The sequence below is a fragment of the Erinaceus europaeus genome, chromosome 1 (genome assembly GCF_950295315.1).
Source record: "Erinaceus europaeus chromosome 1, mEriEur2.1, whole genome shotgun sequence".
Lineage (NCBI taxonomy): Eukaryota > Metazoa > Chordata > Mammalia > Eulipotyphla > Erinaceidae > Erinaceus > Erinaceus europaeus.
Window position 1 is genome coordinate 89966375 of NC_080162.1, and position 22765 is coordinate 89989139.

The 22765-nt window shown below is 39.4% G+C and overlaps 1 protein-coding gene and 1 long non-coding RNA gene across 3 annotated transcripts in view; one reads left to right on the plus strand and one right to left on the minus strand.

The window, feature by feature from the left end:
- LOC132538203 (uncharacterized) overlaps positions 1-22765 on the plus strand; it is a 481696-nt gene that overhangs the window by 268478 nt on the left and 190453 nt on the right. The window lies entirely within an intron of this gene.
- Positions 903-5572, minus strand: LOC132541918 (hemolymph trypsin inhibitor B-like). 2 transcript variants are annotated; one of them, XM_060203466.1, is made up of 2 exons: positions 5434-5572; positions 903-1146 (listed from the first exon to the last, which is right to left on the minus strand). In XM_060203466.1, the coding sequence occupies exons 1-2, from the start codon at positions 5507-5509 to the stop codon at positions 959-961; spliced, it is 264 nt and encodes an 87-aa protein (XP_060059449.1). In that variant the 5' UTR covers positions 5510-5572; the 3' UTR covers positions 903-958. The 2 variants fall into 2 exon arrangements, with proteins under 2 accessions (XP_060059449.1, XP_060059454.1); XM_060203471.1 differs by lacking the exon at positions 5434-5572 and adding an exon at positions 2028-2099.

The window sequence follows — 22765 nt, forward strand, 5'->3', positions numbered from 1 at the left end:
CATACATACATACATACATACATACATAAAAAAGAATAGGAAAGCTATCAAAGAGGTGATGGGATATGGAGTTCTGGTGTTACAAACTGTGTGGAGTTCCCCCCTCTTATCCTATGGTTTTGTTAGTGTTTCCTAAATAAAATAAAATAAAATAAAATAAAGAAACATGCATAAAATGGACTTCCTACCCTTCTTCCTCCCTAAGATTCCTAATCTCATCTACTCTATTCCTACTTTTTGATTCCTGGTTTTTAACCATTTTGTCTCACTTTATGTTCACTCTCTTCCACATACCAAGTTACAGACACTACCATGATTCCATCCTAACTTTTCTGGGCAGATGATCTCATCAATGTGTACTGAAACCTCACCTCTCCAGATCCCTAACCCACTAGAGAAAGATAGAAACAGGCTGAGGGTATGGACTGACCTCACATGACCCATTTTCAGTGGATAAGCAATTACAGATGCCAGAAGACTTACCTCTGTGCCCCCAAAATAATTTTGTTCCATACTCCAAGTGTGGGAGAAGTGATAGAAGTAAAAGGTAAGAGGGCTCTGAACTCCTGCTCCATCAGCTACCAGAAAGAGTTAAGGGAAAGGAGAGGGACATGTGGCTGTATTAATGGTGTCACAAGTGCTTGGAGGGGGAAAAAAGGACTGGACCTGGAAGACTGAGGGGGCAATTATGTACAATGTAGGCATATCGTTGTAGAGTTGATGGTTGGTCCATGTCTACAACCTTAAGAGAATTGTGGTTGCTTGCAGTAGGGAAACTGGGGATTCAGAGCAATGGTGGTGAAAACAGTGTGGAAGTATACTCCTGTTTATATGTAATTTTGTAAATCAATATTAAATTACCAATAATTTTTAAAAAGAGATTTATGATATATAAACTAATATTCTCATTCACAAATGCCTTTTATTTTCAGAGTATTTTCCAGACAACAGAGTATTCTCAATGGCCGGATTTTCTACAGATCTTCCTGCATTTTCCTTCAGTCTCAAAGTTGTTGTCATTGCCTTCGCAACCTCCATAGAGAAATACTCGACATTTAGAAATGTTGCTGTCATAACGCCATCGAAGCTTTCTGCCTTTACAAGGTCCAGATTTCGGAGGAAGTAAGCACCACTTTGGCATATATCCTAAACAAAGAAATAAGATGAGAGAGACCAATTCCAACATATTCCTCTTGTAGGCACTACATGCCCATGTTTACCACCCAGACTGTCATAGTTACTGTAGGATAGATATCCTTAGTGCAATGAAGAATGATTTTGAGTTTGAAAACAAGGTCCTGACTTGACTCAGTTGTTTTCTCTATGTGTGTTTTGAACAAATGAACCACATTTTGACACTAGTTTCATTCACTATAAAATATGAGTAATGTATCCACATTTGAGCTTACTTAATGGCTGAAAACAAACACTGATAGCACTGATAAATGGAAAAGCATCAAAAAAACAGTAGCATCTCAGTCTTTCCCTTCTAACTTAAACATATTTTGGGAGTAAGGACCTTTTGATGCTGGTTCTGTTGTCAGTGTGCCTAGCACTGATCATCAATATTGGTGAACAAAATGACATGTACAGTAGGCATATCTAAAATAGACATCCTGGGAGTCTCACAGTAGTGCAGCAGGTTAAGCACACGTGGCTGAAGCACAAGGGCCGGCTTAAGGATCCTGGTTTGATCCCGGGTTCCGCTCCTGTAGGGTAGTCGTTTCACAGGTGGTGAAGCAGGTCTGCAGGTGTCTATCTTTGTCTCCCCCTCTCTGTTTTCCCCTCCTCTCTCCATTTCTCTCTGTACTATCCAACAACGAAGACTTCAATAACAACCATAATAACTACAACAATAAAAATAAAATAAGGGCAACAAAAGGGAAAATAAATAAAAATATAAAATAAATAAATAAAATAGGCATCATAGCTCCTTTCTACCATATTCTCCTCTGTTCTATTTCTCTTTTTTATTCCTATTTATTAAACATTTTGTGCTGATCAGTATCTCACTTCCTTTCACTCACCAATTGCAGATGCCACTATGATTCCATCCAGACCTCTCTGTGCACATGACCTCACCAACATGTCTCAGAATCTCCTCTTCCCCAGAGACCCACCCTACTAGGGAAAGAGAGAGGCAGACTGGGAGTATGGACCGACCAGTCAACGCCCAAGTTCAGCGGTGAAGCAATTACAGAAGCCAGACCTTCCACCTTCTACAACCCACAATGACCCTGGGTCCATGCTCCCAGAGGGATAGAGGGAAAGCTGTCATGGGTGGGGGTGGGATATGGAGACTGGGTGGTGGGAATTGTGTGGAGTTGTACCCCTCCTACCCTATGGTTTTGTAATTTATCCTTTCTTAAATAAAAAAAAATAAAACAAGGGCAACAAAAAAGAAAATAAATAAAATATATAAAATAAATAAATGAATAAAATAGGTATCCTAGCTCCTTTCTACCATATTCTTGTCTGTTCTATTTCTTTTTTTATTCCTATTTATTAAACATTTTGTGCTGCTCAATATCTTACTTACTTTCACTCACCAATTGCAGATGCCACTATGATTCCATCCTGATCTCACTGTGCACATGACCTCACCAACATGTCTCAGAATCTCACTTTCCATATCCCTACCCTGTTGGGGAAAGATAGAAACAGGCTGAGATTATGACTCAACCTGCCAGCTTCTATGTCTAGTGAAGCAATTACAGAATCCAGAAGTCCTTAAAATATATTTAAGTCCATACTCCTAGAGTGGGAATTGATAGAGGGCTCTGAGCCAGAGTGCTCTGAATCACAAATTCACCAGGACCTGAAATGCCTATTACCTGAAATGCCTATTACCAGGACCTGAAATGTCTTTGCTTTTATACCATCATTGATAAGGAAGTGATTCTAGAAAACACCAGAGGTCAGGCTTTTTTTTATTTGTAGAGAGAAAAGAGGAAAAAGGACACTCAGAAATAGTGATAGGCGATTTAGTAAGACTATGAAGGCAAGGACATAGAAGTGAATAAAATGAACTAAAATATAGTTACAGATGATAGGTAGATGATACATAGATAATAGATGTTAGAAAAATGGTAGAGAGATGATAAATGACAGATGATAGATTATAGCTGACAGAGGCAGAATAGGTGAATAGATGATAGAAGATAGATGATAGAAAGATAGGATAGATAGAGTAGAGATAGATGATAGATAGATAGATAGGTAGATAGACAAATGATAGATAGATAGATAGATAGAAGATAGTTCATATTTTTGACCCTGGGAGATTTATAGCAGTTTCAGTTGGAGAGGTATAGGGATAGAGAACTCTTCTGAGGGAACTGTGTGAAATTATACAACTAATATCTTATAAATTGGAAAATCACTAATGAAGACATTAATAACTCACTAGAAAATGTTAAACAAAGCAAAATAAAAAATTAATTCATTATAGAATGTCAGTGGTGTTACATCTGCTAGAGTCCACAATTACAGTGCACAAGGAACCAGGTCCAAGCCCTTACCCCAATTGCAGAGGGAAAGCTTCATGAGTAGTGAAGCAGTGTTACAGCTGCCTAGCTTTCTCTCTCTTCATCTATCTCCCCCTTCATTCTCAGTTCTGTCTCTATCCATAATAAGAAAATAAGTACCCATTATTAGAATGATTGAGCTGCATTGTATTTAGAACTCAATTTATACAGACAATAGATCAATAAAGTATATAAGACAAGAGTACTCATCTTACTTTGCAAAAATAGAAACTGAAATGTTCAGACATTTTGTAGTTTTTCTAAAATTTTGATTTAAAAAATCTTTGGGGGGAGGTTGTTTGGACAGTTTAAGACAGTATAGTCTTAAACACATATGCCCAATCTTTCATCTCCCCTTGATGGTGTCTAAGAGCCACAGCACTGTCCATTTTAATTTTAATTACTTAAACAGAACCTGAGGTACTTAGTGTCTACCTCCAGCTATGCTTCTCAATTTTGCCATTTCAGTGCATAATTTCTTATAGCAAAGATGCTAAAATTTGAATGTTTTTAGGTCCTGCGGAACCTGACTAAGAAATTTGGAGAGCTATCTTAGATGAATCATTAAATCGTATTGTAAGAAACCCACCAAAGATTTCTGGGAGTTAGTGATAACTCAGGGGATGTTGGTGCTTTTACTGAATAATGCAGGAACCTCTGAGAAGTACTGGTCTAAGGTCTATAGGGGATATTGGGAAGGTCAGAAGTACTTGTTTTGGTAAGAATCTTTACATATATACATTGATGCATACAGAGAACAAGTCTGCTAGTTGACATGTTAGTAGTGATAATATCTGGAAATATGATTTAGAAGACAGCCTTTTCCCCCATTAAAACAAATTTATTTATTTATAAAATGGAAACAGTGACAAGACCATTTGATAAGGGGGGGGGCATTAATCCCACCACCAAAGCTCTGTAGTTCATCACCTCTCCTGTTAGTTTTCCTATTTTTTAACCCTCTGGGAGTAATGGACCCAGAGTCATCATGGGGTGCAGAAAGCGGAAGGTCTATTTTCTGTAATTGCTTCCTCACTGAACATGGGAATTGACAAGTAGATCCATTCTCCCAGCCAAAGACAGCCTCTTTTTTTAAAATTTTTTTAAATTATATTTATTTATTTATGTATTTATTGGAGACAGACAGCCAGCAATTTAGAGGGGAAGGGAGATATAGAGGAAGAAAGACAGAAAGACAACTGCAGCTTTGCTTCAACACTTGTGACGTCTTCCCCCTGCAGGTGGGGACTCGAACCTGAGTCCTGGAGCACTGTAATGTGAGTGCTCAGCCAGATGCACCACCACCGGGCCCCCGACAACCTCTTTTTATAAGGGTTAACTTAACTAAACAAAGTCTCTCACTTTGTAAATTTGTCTCAATTTTCAAACTCACCTTGCTTGGCAGAAAATACAAGTCCAATTTGTCAAGCTACCTCATTCAGTGAAACTTTCTTAATTAGTACCTTAAATTATATTTACATACACACATAAACACACATACACCCACCCACATATATATGTATACACACAGAGAGAAAGAGAGAGAGACAGATCATCAGAGCCCTACTTATCTCAGGCTTATAGTGGTGCTGGGGATTGAACTTGGGAACTCAAAACATCAGGCATCAAAGTCTTTTTTGTATAACAGTTATACCCTCCCCATACCACCACAGTATTTTTTTTATCATTTTATATTGTCTTTTTTTTCCTCTTGAATATGAAATTAACAAAAAACAGAGTCTTTAATTTCTGTGTTTCTTTAGCCTCATCACTTCTATGAGCCTAATGACTCCTAAAGCTGTGAGAGTAGAAATGACTCCTAATGCTGTGAGAGTTGACTAGACTCTGTGCTTCTATCTCCCCAGCCCTCCTCCCAGGTTACACTTTCTGTTCCCATATTACGTACCACGTACTCCTGCTTCAGCCTGAAGTCCTTGGTATATAATGAGAAGTAGAACTGGGAGATGGATCCAGAGCTTCATGGTACAAACTAGTAAGCAGTACAACAAGGTGCTGGTATTTTATAGAAAATGAGTCCAGATGAAGCAGGCCGGCTACACACCCTGTCCGCTCACCCATGACTGCTGACATTCGCAAGGCTGATAGGACTTCTGGAATAGAGTGTGCAGTCAAAGCATAGCTCTGCCCTTCCTCTTCTCTACTTATCTGATCTGATTCTATCTAGGGTTACTTTACTATACTTGATGAAAAGGGTCCTTTGCCTATCATGAAAGCACAGCTACCATTTATTGAGTGACTTTACTTCCCAGGCACTGTATGAAATATACTTCACAAACTGTTCCTAAGATTCCCTCAGGAGTGCCCTAGGATTAGAACTGATACAGTACAGAAAAGGCAAGTTCGACTACCGTACGTACCATAGTTAAATACATAGTTTCATGCCAGAACTTCTACCATGGGTATCTAGACCTGTTGGTATGCTTCTAAATTCTGCTTGTAAGACCTCCTGTTTTGATCATCACATTAGGTTCACTTGTATTGCTTAATGCTGTGCTCTATTTACAGAATCATTGTTTTCATTGGTTTAGTCCCCACTGGTTCACGCGCTTTTTCCTTCTCCCCACCCTCTACCTTATGTATTTCCTCTTCCTGACACTTCCACCTCAGGAGATATAAAGGACAGTATTTTCTAATGAATAGAGATTAGATTGTTGAACTGCATCCCTGCTCGTCAATAAAGATTGAACTGCGTTCTCAGCTCAGCCATGAGTCCCTGGTCATGTCTCTCACCCATGAAGCTAGCCCGGCAACTGGCACCCGAATTTGGATGGGCATATACCCAGTGTCATTTGTGTGATTGATTCATTCCACAATCATTTGTAGTTTTATGCTGCACTAAGCATAATCATGGTAGCTGTATTTCATCTATCAGTGAATCTCAAAGACTGATGCGAAAAATAATGTGGGGAGTTCAGTCATATTATTTATTTGAATAATATGCTGATTCATTATACTTCAATGTGAGAAAAAAATCTAGGAGAAGGACTCAAGCATGATTCATAAAGTAATTATGAATGTTAAAATTAAATTATCTGGAATCCAACAATTACACAATAATTCCATTGTTCCTATGTGAATCATAATTGTTTTGGAGCACAGACTTGGTGGAATTCACTGCTGCTTAGTGAATCTAATTCATCCTTAAATTGTGTTTGTGTCCAGAGGTCTTGACCACAAGCTAATAAATTAATCTGTTTGTGCTCATATTTTCTCAAGTCGAAATACAGACTGAGTGTGCTGGCTTAGAATATTTTCCAGACCCTCACTCACTCCCAAGCTATCCTTATCAAAGCAAGGACTGCAAAAGCTGAATAAGGGTGAGAGACTGGCATACTTTAACGATGTCACTATTAGACCACCCTTTCAGCTGGGGCACTATTTGGAAGTCCTGAGAGTCCCAAACAGATATGATGGGCCTAGACCTTAAATAAATCCCTCTCTCCATTGTTACCAGTCATCTCTATCAGGAACAACTAAACAGATCCCTTTGTTGAATCCCATAGATCTTGCCCTCAACTTGGATCAACAATGGTAGAGAATGTTCCATTGCTCAAAAGGAGGCTGGACAACATACTCTATGCTACACCTGAGGAATATGGGTCCTGATATTGGGGCAGCTTGGAATATTCCTACTCATGACCACAGAATGTGAGCTCAGATCTACAGGGATGCAGAGGTCACCTAGGATCCTAAGCTGAATAAGTGTCCAGATCATATCAAATCAATGGAGCTTACAGTCAACAATATTTATACACCTTTCCCATATTTCGGAGCTACTCTCTTCCCTGATCCAGACTTCTGTTCCTTTTTCCAGCTATGACATCATCTCCATAGATAATAACTTGGATCTACCTGCATATCAGATTTTAGGCTCAGGGGAAAAAAAAGACTCATATAACCACAGGCCCTTTGGAAAATAACTAAAATAGGCCTACTAGTTAACTACAAAACAGAGAACCCCCAACTCTTTATCTGCAGTACTCCAGCCTTTAGGTTCATGATTAGTCAACAATTTGTTTGGCTTTATATGTTAACTCTCTTTTTCAGCCACCAGGTTCCAGATGCTACCATGATGTCAACCAGACTTCACTGGACAGACAACCCCACCAATATGTCCTGGAGTTCTGCTTCCCCAGAGCCCTGCCCCACTAGGAAAAGGGAGAGGCAGGCTTGGAGTATGGATTAGGAGTATGGATTGACCTTTCAACGCCCATTTTCAGGGATGAAGCAATTACAGAAGCCAGACCTTCCACTTTCTGCATCCTACAAGGATCTTGGGTCCATACTGCCAGAGGGTTAAAGAATAGGAAAGCTTTCATGGGAGGAGATGAGATATGAAGTTCTGGTGGTGGGAATTGTGTGGAGTTGTACTCTTCTTATCCTATGGTTTTATCAGTGTTCCCTTTCTATAAATAAATTTTAAAAATATTTTCAAGAATTAACAGAAATTGTCAATGAATATGCAAATGTGTCCTGTAATATCAATACACAAAAAACATGTATTTGTTGATGTGTTTGATAGCATGTGATTTTTTTCATTCACATTTAAAGTTTTTATTTGGACGGCTGGATGGCAGTGTAAAAGCCTGTATGATGCAAAGATTTTTCTAAAAATATCATGTCATGTATGGAACATGTATTCTGTAATGACACTGCGCATTACTTCTTACAGAATTCTTGTTTACACTACTATTAACTTGTCATATAAATCACTAGGCTGTATCCATTTATTTTTAAGTGAGTTACTTAAGAAGCCACTATTGTAATTCAGTAGTTTTTAAATAATTTTTTAAACAGTTTTTAAAGTTGTTCTCGGAGGACGTCTAGAGCCATGGCTAAAGCAGCAGCTGCATTTTGTTTTTCCTGCTCAACTAGGAATAGCAAGGAGGATCACATGAGAATGCAACAAAATAATATTAGGATCCTTGAAGTAGCCCACCAAGCCACAGGGGAGTGCTAACAAGTGTGGCTCATGGACAGAGCACATAAAGGAGATATCCCTGGGGCTAAAAGTCCATACTTACTTAGGAGTATCTGGTACCAGTCCGGTAGTCTGCTAATTGAAATACCACTGGTAAGAGTTTTATCAACAAAAAGATTGCTGAAAGGAGGAGCACTTAAGCCTACACAATTTACAGTTGTGAGTTTCCACTGCTGTTGCACCATGCAGCTGGAACAACAGCAAGGAAGCCCTACACGGACATCAGAGGGCAGAGATGGCCAGGTGACTCAGAAGAAAATCAACACTCCTGGTAGTCAGGTGTGACTAATAGTAGGAGACTTTTTACATCATTCTTATAATAGGGAAAAAGGTGACTATTACCCTTAGAAATCAGGATTTATGCAGAAGCTCAAGGCTACAGAGTGATCCTGATTAGGACTTACTGACCATACAAGACCTTGCCATGATTTAAAGATATAATCCCAAAAGTCAAGCAAACACATCCAAAAAGATTTGTGCATACTTATGTTCATAGCAGCAAATTCATAATAGCAAAAATCTGGAAACAACCTAGTTGCCCAACAACAGATGAGTGGCTGAGAAAGTTGTGTAATATATAAACAATGGAATCCTACTCAGCTATTAAGAATAATGACTGGGGGGGAGGGGAGAGTCAAGTTAGTGGCTTGGAGGCAACAAATTGCATAATCTCTGCCAAAAGGCTTCTCTAAAACTGGGACTTCTGGGTGAGGGTAGGGTTTGGTTTCCAGGCTAGGAAGAAAGTATATAGAAGTGGACAAAGTGGAAATTTGGCAGAACATTCTAAGCCCATCTATAGGCTGGCAAAAAGCTGCTTTGAAAAAGACAAAAGAGATAAAGAGGAGGTTGTAAGATATTTTTCTTATTTTATAAAAGGAGCTAAAATTTAGTAGCATTTTTAGAATGTGATATGAGTCTTTTTTTTCCCCTGAGCCTGAAATCTGATATGCAGGTAGATCCAAGTTATCTATGGAGATGATGTCATAGCTGGAAAAATAGGGGAGATATCACAACAGACACCATAGGAACCCCCAAAAATGTCTGAAAGTTTCAGTTTCTATTTTTGCAAAGTATGATGAGTACTCTTGTCTTATATACTTTATTGATCTATTGTCTGTAGAAATTGAGTTCTAAATACAATGCAGCTCAATCTCTCCTATTTGTTTGTAGAAACTGAGTTCTAAATACAATGCAGCTCAATCTCCCCTATCTGAGTCTTCGCCCATTTTTTTTTAGTCAGTCTGGCTAAGAGTTTTTTATTTTTGTTTAATTTTTCAAAGAATTAACATTTGTCTTCACGGATCTTTAGTATGTTTCTCTTATTCTCAATGTTATTTCTGCTCTAATTGTAGTGATTTCAGTCCTTCTGGCTACTTTAGAGTTCCTTTGTTCCTCTTATTCTAAGTCCACTAGGCATGTAGTAAGGTTGTTTATTTGAAGTTTTTTTTGTCCTCAAATGAGTGATTGTATGGCTATGAGTTTCCCTTTCAGTACTGCTTTAGCTGTGTCCCAAATATTTTGATAGCTTATGTCTTCATTTTCATTTTTTCTAGAAACATATGGATTTCTTGAAGTGTTCCTCTTTGATCCAATAGATAGTATGCATTATGTTTTTGAGTATCTGAATTTTGAGACTTTTAGCAATTTTCTGTTTTTTTATCTTCTTTAATTTTAATTTTCTTATTAATTTCTTTATTTGGGAACTAATGTTTTACATTCAACAGTAAATACAATAGTCGCTACATGCATAACATTTGCCAGTTTTCCATATAACAATACAACCCACACTAGGTCCTTTATCAAATTATTAAATTGTGTTGCAAGTAACACACCCACGATTTCTGGAAGTAAGCAAGAACTCAGGAGATGTTGGTATTCTTTTTTGAAACAGGAAACTATAAGTACTGGTCTGTGGCCTATAGGGTTATTGGAAAGGTCATAAGTACTTTTCTTTGTAATAATAATGTAATTTTCATTTTATGTATGTTCAGAGAAGAACTCTGCTCATTAACATACACATAGTTGTAATATCTTTAAATATATATTTAGAAGTTTTTACTTTTGCAGTCTGTGAAAGAGCACAATTGGCTAAAGCATTGGACTCTAGCATACAGTCCTGAGTTTGGGTCTTAAGGCTCTTCTTCCAGAACAATGCTCAGTCCCTCTCTCTCTTTCTTTTTTTCTCACTTGTCATGAATTAATTGACTGAGAAACATATTTATATTCCCAATGAGCTTTTGTATGATGACTTTAAAAAACAGTGTAGCTATTTCTATATCTTGGAAGATATATCCATCCTCATTTCCAGTGGATCCTATTGTGTGTACTTCATCTTTTGTTATCCATATGCAAACTTTAAACTTCAAATTTTAATATTTCCCTGAAGGATAGATGGTGATGGTAGATGCATCCTGTTTGTATAAGTTGATCTAACTTGACTATACAAAAATCTCTCATCTTAAAATTTCTTTCAATTTTTAGTCTCACCTTGCTTGGTACAAATTCCAGTCCACATTTTCAAACAACCGCATTTGGCTAACCACTTTTAATTAGACAGCGCTTTAAAATTCTTGTTTATTGAAATATAGAGATAAATATAACTAAAATAGGCCTACTAGCTATCTACAAAATGGAGACCACCTCCCCCCAATTCTTCATCTGCATTATTCCAGCCTTTAGGTTCATGATTAGTCAACAGTTTGTTAGGCTTTACATATTAACTCTCTTTTCAGCCACCAGGTTCCAGCTACCATGAGGCCAACCAGACTTCCCTGGACAAATGACGCCACTGATGTGTCCTGGTGCCCTCTTCCCTAGAGCCCTGCCTCACTAAAGAAAGAGAGAGACAGCCTAAGAGTATGGACTGATTTGTCAGTGCCCATGTTAAGCAGGGAAGCAATTACAGAAGCCAGACCTTCCACCTTCTGCACCCCATAATGACCCTTGGTCCATACTCCCAGAGGCATAAAGAATAGGAAAGCTATCAAGGAAGGGGATGGGTTATGGAGCTCTGATGTTGCGACATGTGTGGAGTTGTACCCCTCTTATCCTATGGTTCTGTGAATGTTTCCTTTTTATAAGTAAATAAAAAAATAGTGAGATAGAGATAGAGTTAGACAAACATAGAGAAAGAGAACAGATCACTACTGACATCTAGATTATGATAATGTTGGGGATTAAACATGGCAATTCAGAGCCTCAGGCATGATAGCCTTTTCTTATGAAAGCATAATCTTTATATTATGTCCTCAGTCCTATACAGTACTTTTCTTTTGTCATTTCCTATTATCTTTGGCTTTTTCCATATGAATACAAAACTGATACTAAGGCATTTTTTGCTTATTTCTTAGCCTCATCACATGTTAGAGTGCCAAATATATCTGATGAACGGTAATCGATCCCTCTTCTGTGAAATTAGGACTACATTCTTAGAGCTTTTTGGTGCCCCTGCCATCTTCCTAGGATTCACTTTATGGTCCCATATTACATATCAATACTCTCTTGCTCTGATGCTTCCATACAATGTGCATATGCTTCCATAGCATAGTGCAACTGATATATAGTCCAGTTGGAATTTTTAAATTATCTTTATAGGATAGAAACAGGCAGAAATTGAGAAGGAAGGAGGTGATAAGGAAGGAGAGAGGCACCTGCTACACTATTTCAACACTCGCAAAGGATTCCCCCTGCAGATGAGGACGAGGGGCTCAAATCCGGTCCTTACACATTGTAATATGTGCACTCATCCAGGTGTGACACTACCTGATCCCTCCAGTTGGTATTTTATAGAAAATGGGCCTATTGACAGTATTTATATACTTTTTCTATATTTGTGAGCTATTCTCTGCCCTAATCCAGCTCCTGGTCGTATTTTGAACTCTGACACCATCTTTACAGACATGTGAACTATAGGGCTCAGGAAACAATTAGTAAAGTTATAGGCTCCTTGAAATATATCTAAAATAGACAGTCTAGCTTCTCCTAACATGAAGACCACATATGTCATCTGCTCTATTCTTACCTTTTGTTTCCTGATTATTAAACAATTTGTTCTGATTATTGCGTTTTAGCCACCAAACCTGAGGATGCTGCATGAGGCCAACCTTACTTCCTTGGGCAGATGATCTCCCCAGTGTGTCCTGAAACCCCACCCCACCAAAGCCCTGTCTCACTAGGGAAAGATAGAAACAGACTGGGGATAAATATTGACTTGTCAGTGCTCATGTCCAGTGGAGAAGGAATCACAGAAGCCAGACCTTCCACCTTCATCACCCCATAAAGATCTTTGGCCAATACTCCCAGAAGGATAAAGAAAAAAGAATCTTCCAATGGAGGGGATCATGTGGTGATAATTGTCTGGAATTGCACCCCTATTATCCCACAATATTGTCAATTATTAGTAAATCACAGTTTAAAAAAAGAAACAAAGAAAATGGGCCAATAATGAGGAGGCTAGCTGCACATCCTGCCTACTCATGCTTGACTTCTGACATTCAGAAGATTGACATGACTTCTGAACAGAGTGCACTCAAAGCACAGATCTGACCCTCCTCTTCTATGTTGATCTGATATGACTCTAAACATGATTATTTCACTGCACTGTCTGGATTCTGTAATTGCTTCCCCGCTGAATATGGGCATTGACTGGTCAATCCATACTCTCAGTCTGCCTCTGTCTTTCCCTAGTAGGGTGGGTCTCTGGGGAAGCAGGGTTTCCATGTCTTATGCCAGTTCTTTTGAAAATGCCTGTACGATATAGGTTTCTATTCACCCCACACTCCTGATACTATGGCCATTAGTTAAAAAGAAAGGGGGAATTGTTGGTATGCTTCCAATTCTGCTTCTAAAACCCCCTTGTTTCATTTGGTTTAATCCCCCCTGCTTAACACTGTATTCTATTTACATAACCACTGTTAACTAAGTACCACCAGGGCATTGGTGGTTCAGTTTCTCACCTGCTCTGCCCCCTCTCCTTGTCACACCCTGATTTTCACCAGTCATTTTTCTCTCCACCATCTCTACATCACATCCTGTTTACACCCTACTTGGCAAGTATATTAGCTTTAGTTTAGTTTAGCTTGATTTAGATTGTGCTGCATTCTGCATGAATAAAGAGATACTGTGTACAGCTCAGCCATGAGTCCTGGGTCGTCTGTCGCTACCTGTGAAGCTAGTCCGGAAGATAGCAATAGTAACAACAACAATAACAACAACAACAATAAACACCAAGGGCAACAAAAGAGAAAAAATAGCCTCCAGTAACAGTGGATTCATAGTGCAGCCACCAAACCCTGGAGACAAAAATAAATAAATAAAAAGAAAAGAAAAGAAGATTCTCTGAAGAGACAGCGTGTCTTCATGCTAGTTGGACTGATGAGTCCAATCACAGTGCAGTCTTTCTTAACTGGAAGTGAACTACAGAGTAGGCCAGAAGCAAACTGACAGGCCGTTTTGTCTGCTCCCTGAAACAACCACATAGCCACATTGTCACCCTAGCTGGTACAGGGGTGCAGGGGATCTTGGGGCTACTGGTTCATGATGACTGAAAGTGGCATAAGTTGAAGTGAAAGCATTTTGCAGACACATATCACAGGGAAATGAAAAATTATACTGTGTGCCAACAACTGTGCAATAATCTCTTAACCTTCCCCAATACATTTATTTGGAAAAAAATACTCAGTTTTCACATAAAAAAAGAAGTATATGGACTTAAAAGAAACTTTGATTTTTGTGGAAATAAGGCAGACAGTATGCTATTGATGCTTTTCTTTTTTCTATTTATCAATACTTTCAGTTGTTTATTCTTAGTGTACTCAGAATGGGATACTTTACTCACATTTTAGTGAAAGAAATTAAGTGTAACTATTGACCACTTTAGGTACAGTTAGTTGATATTCATTGTGGCTGAAATCTCTGGTAAGAGGCCCTTGTAGGCCAGTGGTTGGCTGTTTGAAATCTCAGAAAAAAAAAATCAAGAAAAGAGCAGTGTGGTTCCCTGTAGGGGCAGTAGTTTACGTTGCTTGCAGTCTTACATTGCTGTGCAGGTATGATGCCAGGTGGCCTCTGGTCTTCAGTGGTCCTGAAACCAGGCACCTTATGATTTGCTTATGAAGTGGTGGAGATGGGGGGCTGGGTGGTGGCACACTTGGTTAAGTGCACACACTATAGTGTGCAAGGACGTACGTTCAAGCCCTTGGTCCCCACCTGCAAGGGATGAGAACTCAAAGTGTGTCTTTATCTCTCTTCCTTCCTTCCTTTTTTAATGTGTTATTTTAATTTATTTATTTTTCCCTTTTGTTGCCCTTGTTGTTTTTTATTGTTGTTGTAGTTATTATTACTGTTGTAGTTATTATTGTTATTATTGATATGACAGAGAATAATGTAGGGAGACAGAAAGGGGGAGAGGAAGATAGACACTTGGAGACCTGCTTCACAGCATGTGTAGTGACTCCGCTACAGGTGGAGATCCAGGGCTTGAACCAGGATCCTTATGCGGGTCCTTGCACTTTGTGCCATGTGCACTTAACCGGCTGTACAACCGCCCAACCCCCATCTCTCTTCCTTTCTATCATCTCCTTCCCTCTGAATTTCTGGCTGTCTCTATCCAACAAATAAAGATAATAAAAATATTTTTTAAACGGTGGTAGAGATGTCGCTCTAGTAGTGACAATACGGCCTCTGAAAGATTAGAAGTAGAGTAGGGGTAGTTGTAGTACTATCAAGTAGGTCTCCTGTGTTCAAATTATGAAGAAATAGAAAATTGTAACAGCTACAAAAAAGAGAAAATAAAACTACCGTGAACAGAACGAGCATACACAGTAAGAATTAACAAGTTAACGGAACATGTACACACAGAGAAACTGAAAACATATAAAATGATAATAGAAAAAAAGGAGGCAGAAAGAGAACAGGGGTAAAATCATATAAGTGTGTACATACATGCATCCACCATACCTAAGGGCAGGAGTGGTTCCTGAATGTAGAGGTCTTGTCAAAGGTAGGTATCAAACTAGTTCCCTTATTACCAACGGGGGAGAACATTGGTCTAATGAAGTTTCTTCAGGTTTCCAAATAACCTATATTTGAAGTGTCTGCAGCAGTGATGAGAGAGTGGGAATAAAAGTCTAGGTTGTTGGGTCCATACTCCCAGTGAGTTAAAGAATAGGAAAGCTATCAGGGAAGGGGATGGAATACAGAGTTCTGGTGGTGGAAATTGTGGGAAGCTATATCCCTCTTATGCTATGGTTTTGTCAATGTTTCCTTTTTATAGATAAATGTTTTAAAAAGTCTAGGTGACAGTGTGGCTAAGTGGTTGTTTCAGGGGGCAGACCAAATGGCCTGTCAGTTTGCTTCTGGCCTTCTCTGTAGTTCATTTCCAGTTAAGGAAGATTACATTGTCAATAGACTCAGCAGTCAGACTAGCATGAAGGAAGGCTGTCTCTTCAGAGAATTTTCTTCTTTTTTGTCTCTAGGCCTTGGTGTCTACACTATGAATCCACTGCTCCTGGAGACTATTTTTTTTGCTGTTTATCATTGTTGTTATTGCTGTCCCTCTCTGAGGTCTCGCTCCCTGCTCTCCCCCGTGGTCAGGTAGTGGGGACGGCCATTGCCCGCTGGCTCCATGTGGTCTGAACCAAACCCCCCATCCTATAATAAAGAATTGTGTACCCCTTTGCTCTGGACGTCCACTCTCTTCTACGCGGTGCAGCCCGACAACAGACCACCACCCCAACAACAACCTATCAAAATATTTGGGACAAAAGCAGTAGTGAGAGGGAAACTTATAGCCATACAATCACATATTAAACACCAAGAAGAAGCTCAAATGAATGACCTTATTGCACACCTCATAGACTTAGAGGAAGAGGAACAAAGGAACTCTAAAGCAACCAAAAGGACAGAAATCACTAAAATTAGAGCAGAAATAAACAACATCGAAAATAAAAGAACCATACAAAAACATCAGTTAAGCCAAATGTTGGTTCTTTGAAAGATTAAACAAAGCCACTAGCCAGACTCATCAAACAAAAAAGAGAGAAGACTCAAATTAATAGAATTGTAAACAATGGAGGCAATATCACAACTGACACCACAGAAATCCAGAGAATCCTGAAAAACTTTTATAAAAAACTTTATACCACCAAGCTAGAGAATCTGGAAGAAATGGAACAATTCCTATAAGCATATGCCCTTCTAAAACTGAACCAAGGAGAACTACAAAATCTAAAGGCACCTATCACAGACAAAGAAATTGAAACTGTTATTAAGAATCTCCCCAACAACAAAAGTCCTGGACCAGATGGCTTCACAAACGAATTCTCAAAACTTTCAGGAAACAGTTAGTACCCATACTTCTTAAGCTTTTCCATAAACTGAAGAAACAGGAATACTCCCTTCCACCTTCTATGAAGCCAACATCACCCTGATACCAAGAGCAGATAGGGACAGTACAAAAAAGGAAAACTACAGACCAATATCTCTGATGAACATAGATGCCAAACTATTAAACAAGATCTTGGCCAAGCAGATACAGCAACACATCAAAAAGATTGTTCATCATGACCAAGTGGGATTCATCCCAGAAATGCAAGGCTGGTTCGACATCCGTAAGTCAATCAATGTCATTCACCACATCAATAAAAGCAAAGCCAAAAAAACACGATTATCTCAATAGATGCAGAGAAAGCCTTTGACAAAATCCAACACCCATTCATGCTCAAAACTACAAAAAATGGGAATAGATGGGAAATTCCTCAAGATAGTGGAGTCTATATATAACAAACCTACAGCCAACATCATACTCAATGGACAGAAGCTGAAAGCATTCCCCCTCAGATCGGGGACTAGACAGGGTTGTCTACTGTCACCATTACTCTTCAACATACTATTGGAAGTTCTTGCCATAGCAATCAGGCAAGAGAAAGAAATCAAAGGAATACAGATTGGAAGGGAAAAAGTCAAGCTCTCACTATTTGCAGACGATATAATAGTATACATAGAAAAACCTAAAGAATCCAGCAGAAAACTACTGGAAATTATTAGGCAATATAGCAAGGTAACAGGCTACAAAATCAATGTACAAAAATCAGTGGCCTTTTATGCAAACACTAAATCTGAAGAAGAAGACATCCAGAAAACACTCCCATTGACTGTTTCAGCAAAATCAATCAAATTCCTAGTAATAAAGTTGACCAAAGAAGTGAAAGACTTATATGCTGAAAACTATGAGTCACTACTCAAGGAAATAGAAACTGATACCAAGAAATGGAAAGATATCCCATGCTCATGGATTGGAAGAATAAATGTCATCAAAATGAATATTCTCTCCAGAGCCATATACAAATTTAATGCAATACCCATCAAAGTTCCACCAAGTTTCTTTAAGAGAATATAACAAACACTACAATCATTTATCTGGAACCTGAAAACACCTAGAATTGCCAAAACCATCTTGAAGAAAAGAAACAGAAATGGAGGCATCACACTCCCTGACCTTAAACTATATTATAAAGCCATCATCATCAAAACAGCATGGTACTGGAACAAAAATAGGCACACAGACCAGTGGAACAGAATTGAAAGCCCAGAAGTAAATCCCCACACCTATGGACATCTACTCTTTGATAAGGGGGCCCAAAGGAATAAATGGAAAAAGGAGGCTCTCTTCAATAAATGGTGCTGGGAAAACTGGGTTGTAACATGCAGAAGAATGAAATTGAACCACTTTATCTCACCAGAAACAAAAATCAACTCCAGAAGGATTAAAGACCTATATGTCAGACCAGAAACAATCAAATACTTAGAGGAAAACATTGGTAAAACACTTTCCCACATACACCTCAAGGACATCTTTGATGAATCAAACCCAATTGCAAGGAAGACTAAATCAGAAACAAACCAATGGGACTACATCAAATTGAAAAGCTTCTGCACATTCAAAGAAACTATTAAACAAACAAAGAGACCCCTCACAGAATGGGAGAAGATCAGACAAGAAACTAATCACCAAAATACATAAAGAGCTCAGCAAACTTAGCACCAAAAAAGCAAATGACCCCATCCAAAAATGGGCAGAGGATATGAACAAAACATTCACTACAAAGGAGATCCAAAAGGCTAACAAACATAAGAAAAACTGCTCTAGGTCACTGATTGTCAGAGAAATGCAAATTAAAACAACATTAAGATACCACCTCACTCCTGTAAGAACGGCATACATCAAAAAGGACAGCAGCAACAAATGCTGGAGAGGATGTGGGGACAGAGGAACCCTTTTACATTGCTGGTGGGAATGTAAATTGGTCCAGCCTCTGTGGAGAGCAGTCTGGAAAACTCTCAGAAGGCTAGACATGGACCTTCCATATGATCCAGTAATTCCTCTCCTGGGGTTATACCCCAAGGACTCCATAACACCCAACCAAAAAGAGGTGTGTACTCCTATGTTCATAGCAGCACAATTCATAATAGCTAAAACCTGGAAGCAACCCAGGTGTCCAACAACAATGAGTGGTTGAGAAAGCTGTGGTATATATACACAATGGAATACTATGCAGCTATCAAGAACAATGAACCCACTTTCTCTGACCCTTTTTGGACAGAGCTAGAAGGAATTATGTTAAGTGAGCTAAGTCAGAAAGATAAAGTTGAGTCAACAGAAGTTGACTAAGAAGATGTGAAAGGGAAACTAATAGCAGGATCTGACTAAATTGAAATTAGGGCACCAAAGGAAAAACCCCATGGTGAGAGGTAGGGTTTACATGTGGCTTCCTGGGCCGACGGGGTTGGGGTGGTGGTGGGATGGTGGGATGGAACAGTCTTTTGGTGTTGGGAATGGTGTTTATGTACACTTCTAGTAAAGTGTAGTCATATAAATCACTAGTTAATATGAGAGGGGGAAAATTAATTGTATGTCTCGAAGTTTTTAAAATACAGACTGTCTTTTTAATATATAGGCTCTGTATTTGATATGCAAACTCTCTCAAAAGCCTAGACCAAGTAGATCAGAAGCAACCAGCGGAATAGCTATATAAGATAGTAGGTATAATACATCAAACCCTAACAAAAGGACTTTTCAAAGTTAACCCAATTACCAAATAATGTGATGGTAACATTAACTATCCATTGTCTTCTTGAACCCTAAGGAAGCAGGAACCTCACATCTCCACTATAGAACCTATATTTTCCCCAGTCCTGGAACTTAGGATAGGGCCCAATTTCCCGTATGCCTCTCCCAATCCATATCAAATAATATTGCATCCGCCGATCGCAACCTAATCAACGCAACGATTGCCACCTCAACATGCTTCACTTCAGACTGTGTCCAGAGACTTCATGTGTGGAATGACAACCCTTCATCTTCATTACTTGGATGAGACCTTTCCTTTCATAGTATTCTCTAATTCCATCCAGGCGGATCACATTCTAACAAAGTCCCAAAACCTAGATATAGACGAGGTTCTGTGAGAGAGAGCATATCTTCACAAATATCCATAAACTAGTGCAAAATATATACCTGAAAGTAGAAGTACACTAGAGTTTGCAGTACCCCCCAACACTTCCTCTCCACTATTCCAACCTTTGGGTTCATGATTGCTCAACAATTTGTTTGGTTTCATATGTTGACTTTCTTTTCAGTTACCAGGTTCCAGATATCATCAGGATGCCGGCCAGGCTTCCCTGGACTGAAGACCCCCACCAATGTGTCCTGGAGCTCAGCTACCCCAGAGACACACCCCACTAGGGAAAGAGAGAGGCAGACTGGGATTATGGACCGACCAGTCAATGCCCATGTTCAGCGGGGAAGCAATTACAGAAGCCAGACCTTCTACCTTCTGCAACCCACAATGGCCCTGGGTCCATTCTCCCAGAGGGATATAGAATGGGAAAGCTATCAGGGGAGGGGATGGGACATGGAGATTGGGTGGTGGGAATTGTGTGGAGTTGTACCCCCATGTTCATATCAGCATTCTCCATAATCGCTAAAGTTTGAAATCAACTAAAATGCCTTCTGACAGATGGCTAGATAAAAAAAGTTATGGGACATAGACTCAATGGAGTACTACTAAGCAATGAAAAAATAATTTTTTTAATCCTTTGGGATAAATGGATAACCTTTAAAAACATTATGGTTAGTGAAGTAAGCAAGGAGATAAAGGGAAACCACAGGATAGTTTCACTCTACGTGGAATTTATAGAACTGAATGTACATACTTGAAACAAACAAATAAAACACAACCCATATTAAGACTGTGAAAAACTATAGTAATTACCTAGGGGAGCAGAAGAGGGTGGGCATAGAAGTTTCGTGGTGGGCAAGGTGTAAAATCAGAATCCTGTTGATAATCTTGGCAATTTTCAGAAAGACCCAAAGAAGACAGATACCCCAAACTAATTTTACTAGGGTTCGACAAATGACACTGCATAAGCAACTAGGTGAAAGTCTAAAGTCATCAAGATAAAGAGAGGACTACACAAGTTGGATAATGGCAAGAGACTGGCTCACTTAATAATGGCCCTTTTGTGCTGTGCAGATGTCCCCTCAGGCTCTCCACTTTCCACAGAGTTATATGGTACTCTTATGTGCTTTCCCCAAGGCTCTGCCACTTCCCACAGAGTTATATCGTACTCTTAAGTGCTTTCCCCAAGGATTCTGCCACTTCCCACAGAGTTATATGGTACTGTCAGTGCTTTCCCCAACCAATCCTGTCCTGAAACGTCACTCCTGGTTGTTTCCTTATAAAGCCTTTGTACTTCTACTTCTCTCTCTCTCTCTCAGCTGGTTTTTACCACGGTGACGGAGGAGTGGTGCGTTCGCGGGGGACGGCCATTTTTGGCTGGCTCCACATGGCGTGAACTACCCGTCTGACCCAACAATAAAGGATTGTCTTCCCTTTCTGTTCCGTACCTCTCTCTGTGCACTGCACAGCGCAGCTGCAAGTAATACTTTTGGTCAGTATGACACCACTTCATCTTCTGGGGCCCTTGTCAGGGAAACCTTGGATTCCCATACAAACACGATGGGCCTACACCTCTAATGGACCCTTCTCTCCGACACCACTGGTCATTTCTGTCAGTAATATCATCATAAGCCCTCTTTTGAGCTTTTGAGGACCTTGCCCTAACTAACCATAAAGCAGAGATGATAGAGACTGTCCCAGTCTCTGAATGGAGGCTGGAGTATCCTGCCCTGCCACTCAAGGAAGGCTGGTCCTGAAATGAGGGCAACCTCCTAAGTTCCCATCTGTGGCCATGAGCCTCAGCTCAGTACAGTAGGGACTTAGAAGTTACATAGGCTCTTGTGCTAAATATAAAATATTTATATGGGCCCTGGGATGGGCAGATGGAGGAAAATAGTTAATTGTACCCACAGAATTTTTTCAAGAATGGGAGCTACTCTCTGCCCTAATTCAATTTTCTAATACTTTTTTCTACTCTACACCACTTTCTCAGACAAATTTTTTTAATCCAGCTGCATGCTAGCTATCAAACTCAAGGAAAACTACAGTAGTATTCCACCCTTTAGGTTCATGATTAGTCAACAATTTGTTTGGCTTTATATGTTAACTCTCTTTTCAGCCACCAGGTTCCAGATGCTACCATGATGTCAACCAGACTTCCCTGGACAGACAACCCCACCAATATGCCCTGGATCTTTGCTTTCTCAGAGCCCTGACCCACTAGGGAAAGAGAGAGGCAGGCTGGGAGTATGGATTGACATGTTAATGCCCATGTTCTGTAGGGAAGCAGTCACAGAAGCCAGAACTTCCACTTTCTGCATCCTACAACGACCTTGGGCCCATACTCCCAGAGCGATAACTAATAGGAAAGCTATCAGTGGAGGGGATGTGATATAGAGACTTGGTGGTGGGAATTGTGAGTTGTACCCCTCTTATTCTAGGGTTTTGTTGATGTCTCCTTTTTAAAATAAATAAATAAATAAGAATAGGAAAGCTATCAAAGAGGGGGTGTGATATGGGGTTCTGGTGTTAGGAACTGTGTGGAGTTTCCCCCCTCTTATCCTATGGTTTTGTTAGTGTTTCCTTTTTATAAATAAAATAAAATAAAATAAAATAAAGGAACATGCATAAAATGGACTTCCTACCCTTCTTCCTCCCTAAGATTCCTAATCTCATCTACTCTATTCCTACTTTTTGATTCCTGGTTTTTAACCATTTTGTCTCACTTTATGTTCACTCTCTTCCACATACCAAGTTACAGACACTACCATGATTCCATC

Excerpts from the sequence above, each read along its gene's own strand:
- LOC132541918 (XM_060203466.1), bottom strand. The coding sequence starts at position 5,509 with ATGAAGCTCTGGATCCATCTCCCAGTTCTACTTCTCATTATATACCAA. Across the intron at positions 1,147-5,433 it reads GGCTGAAGCAGGAGTACGTG|GATATATGCCAAAGTGGTGC; the intron begins GTACGTAATATG and ends TTCTTTGTTTAG.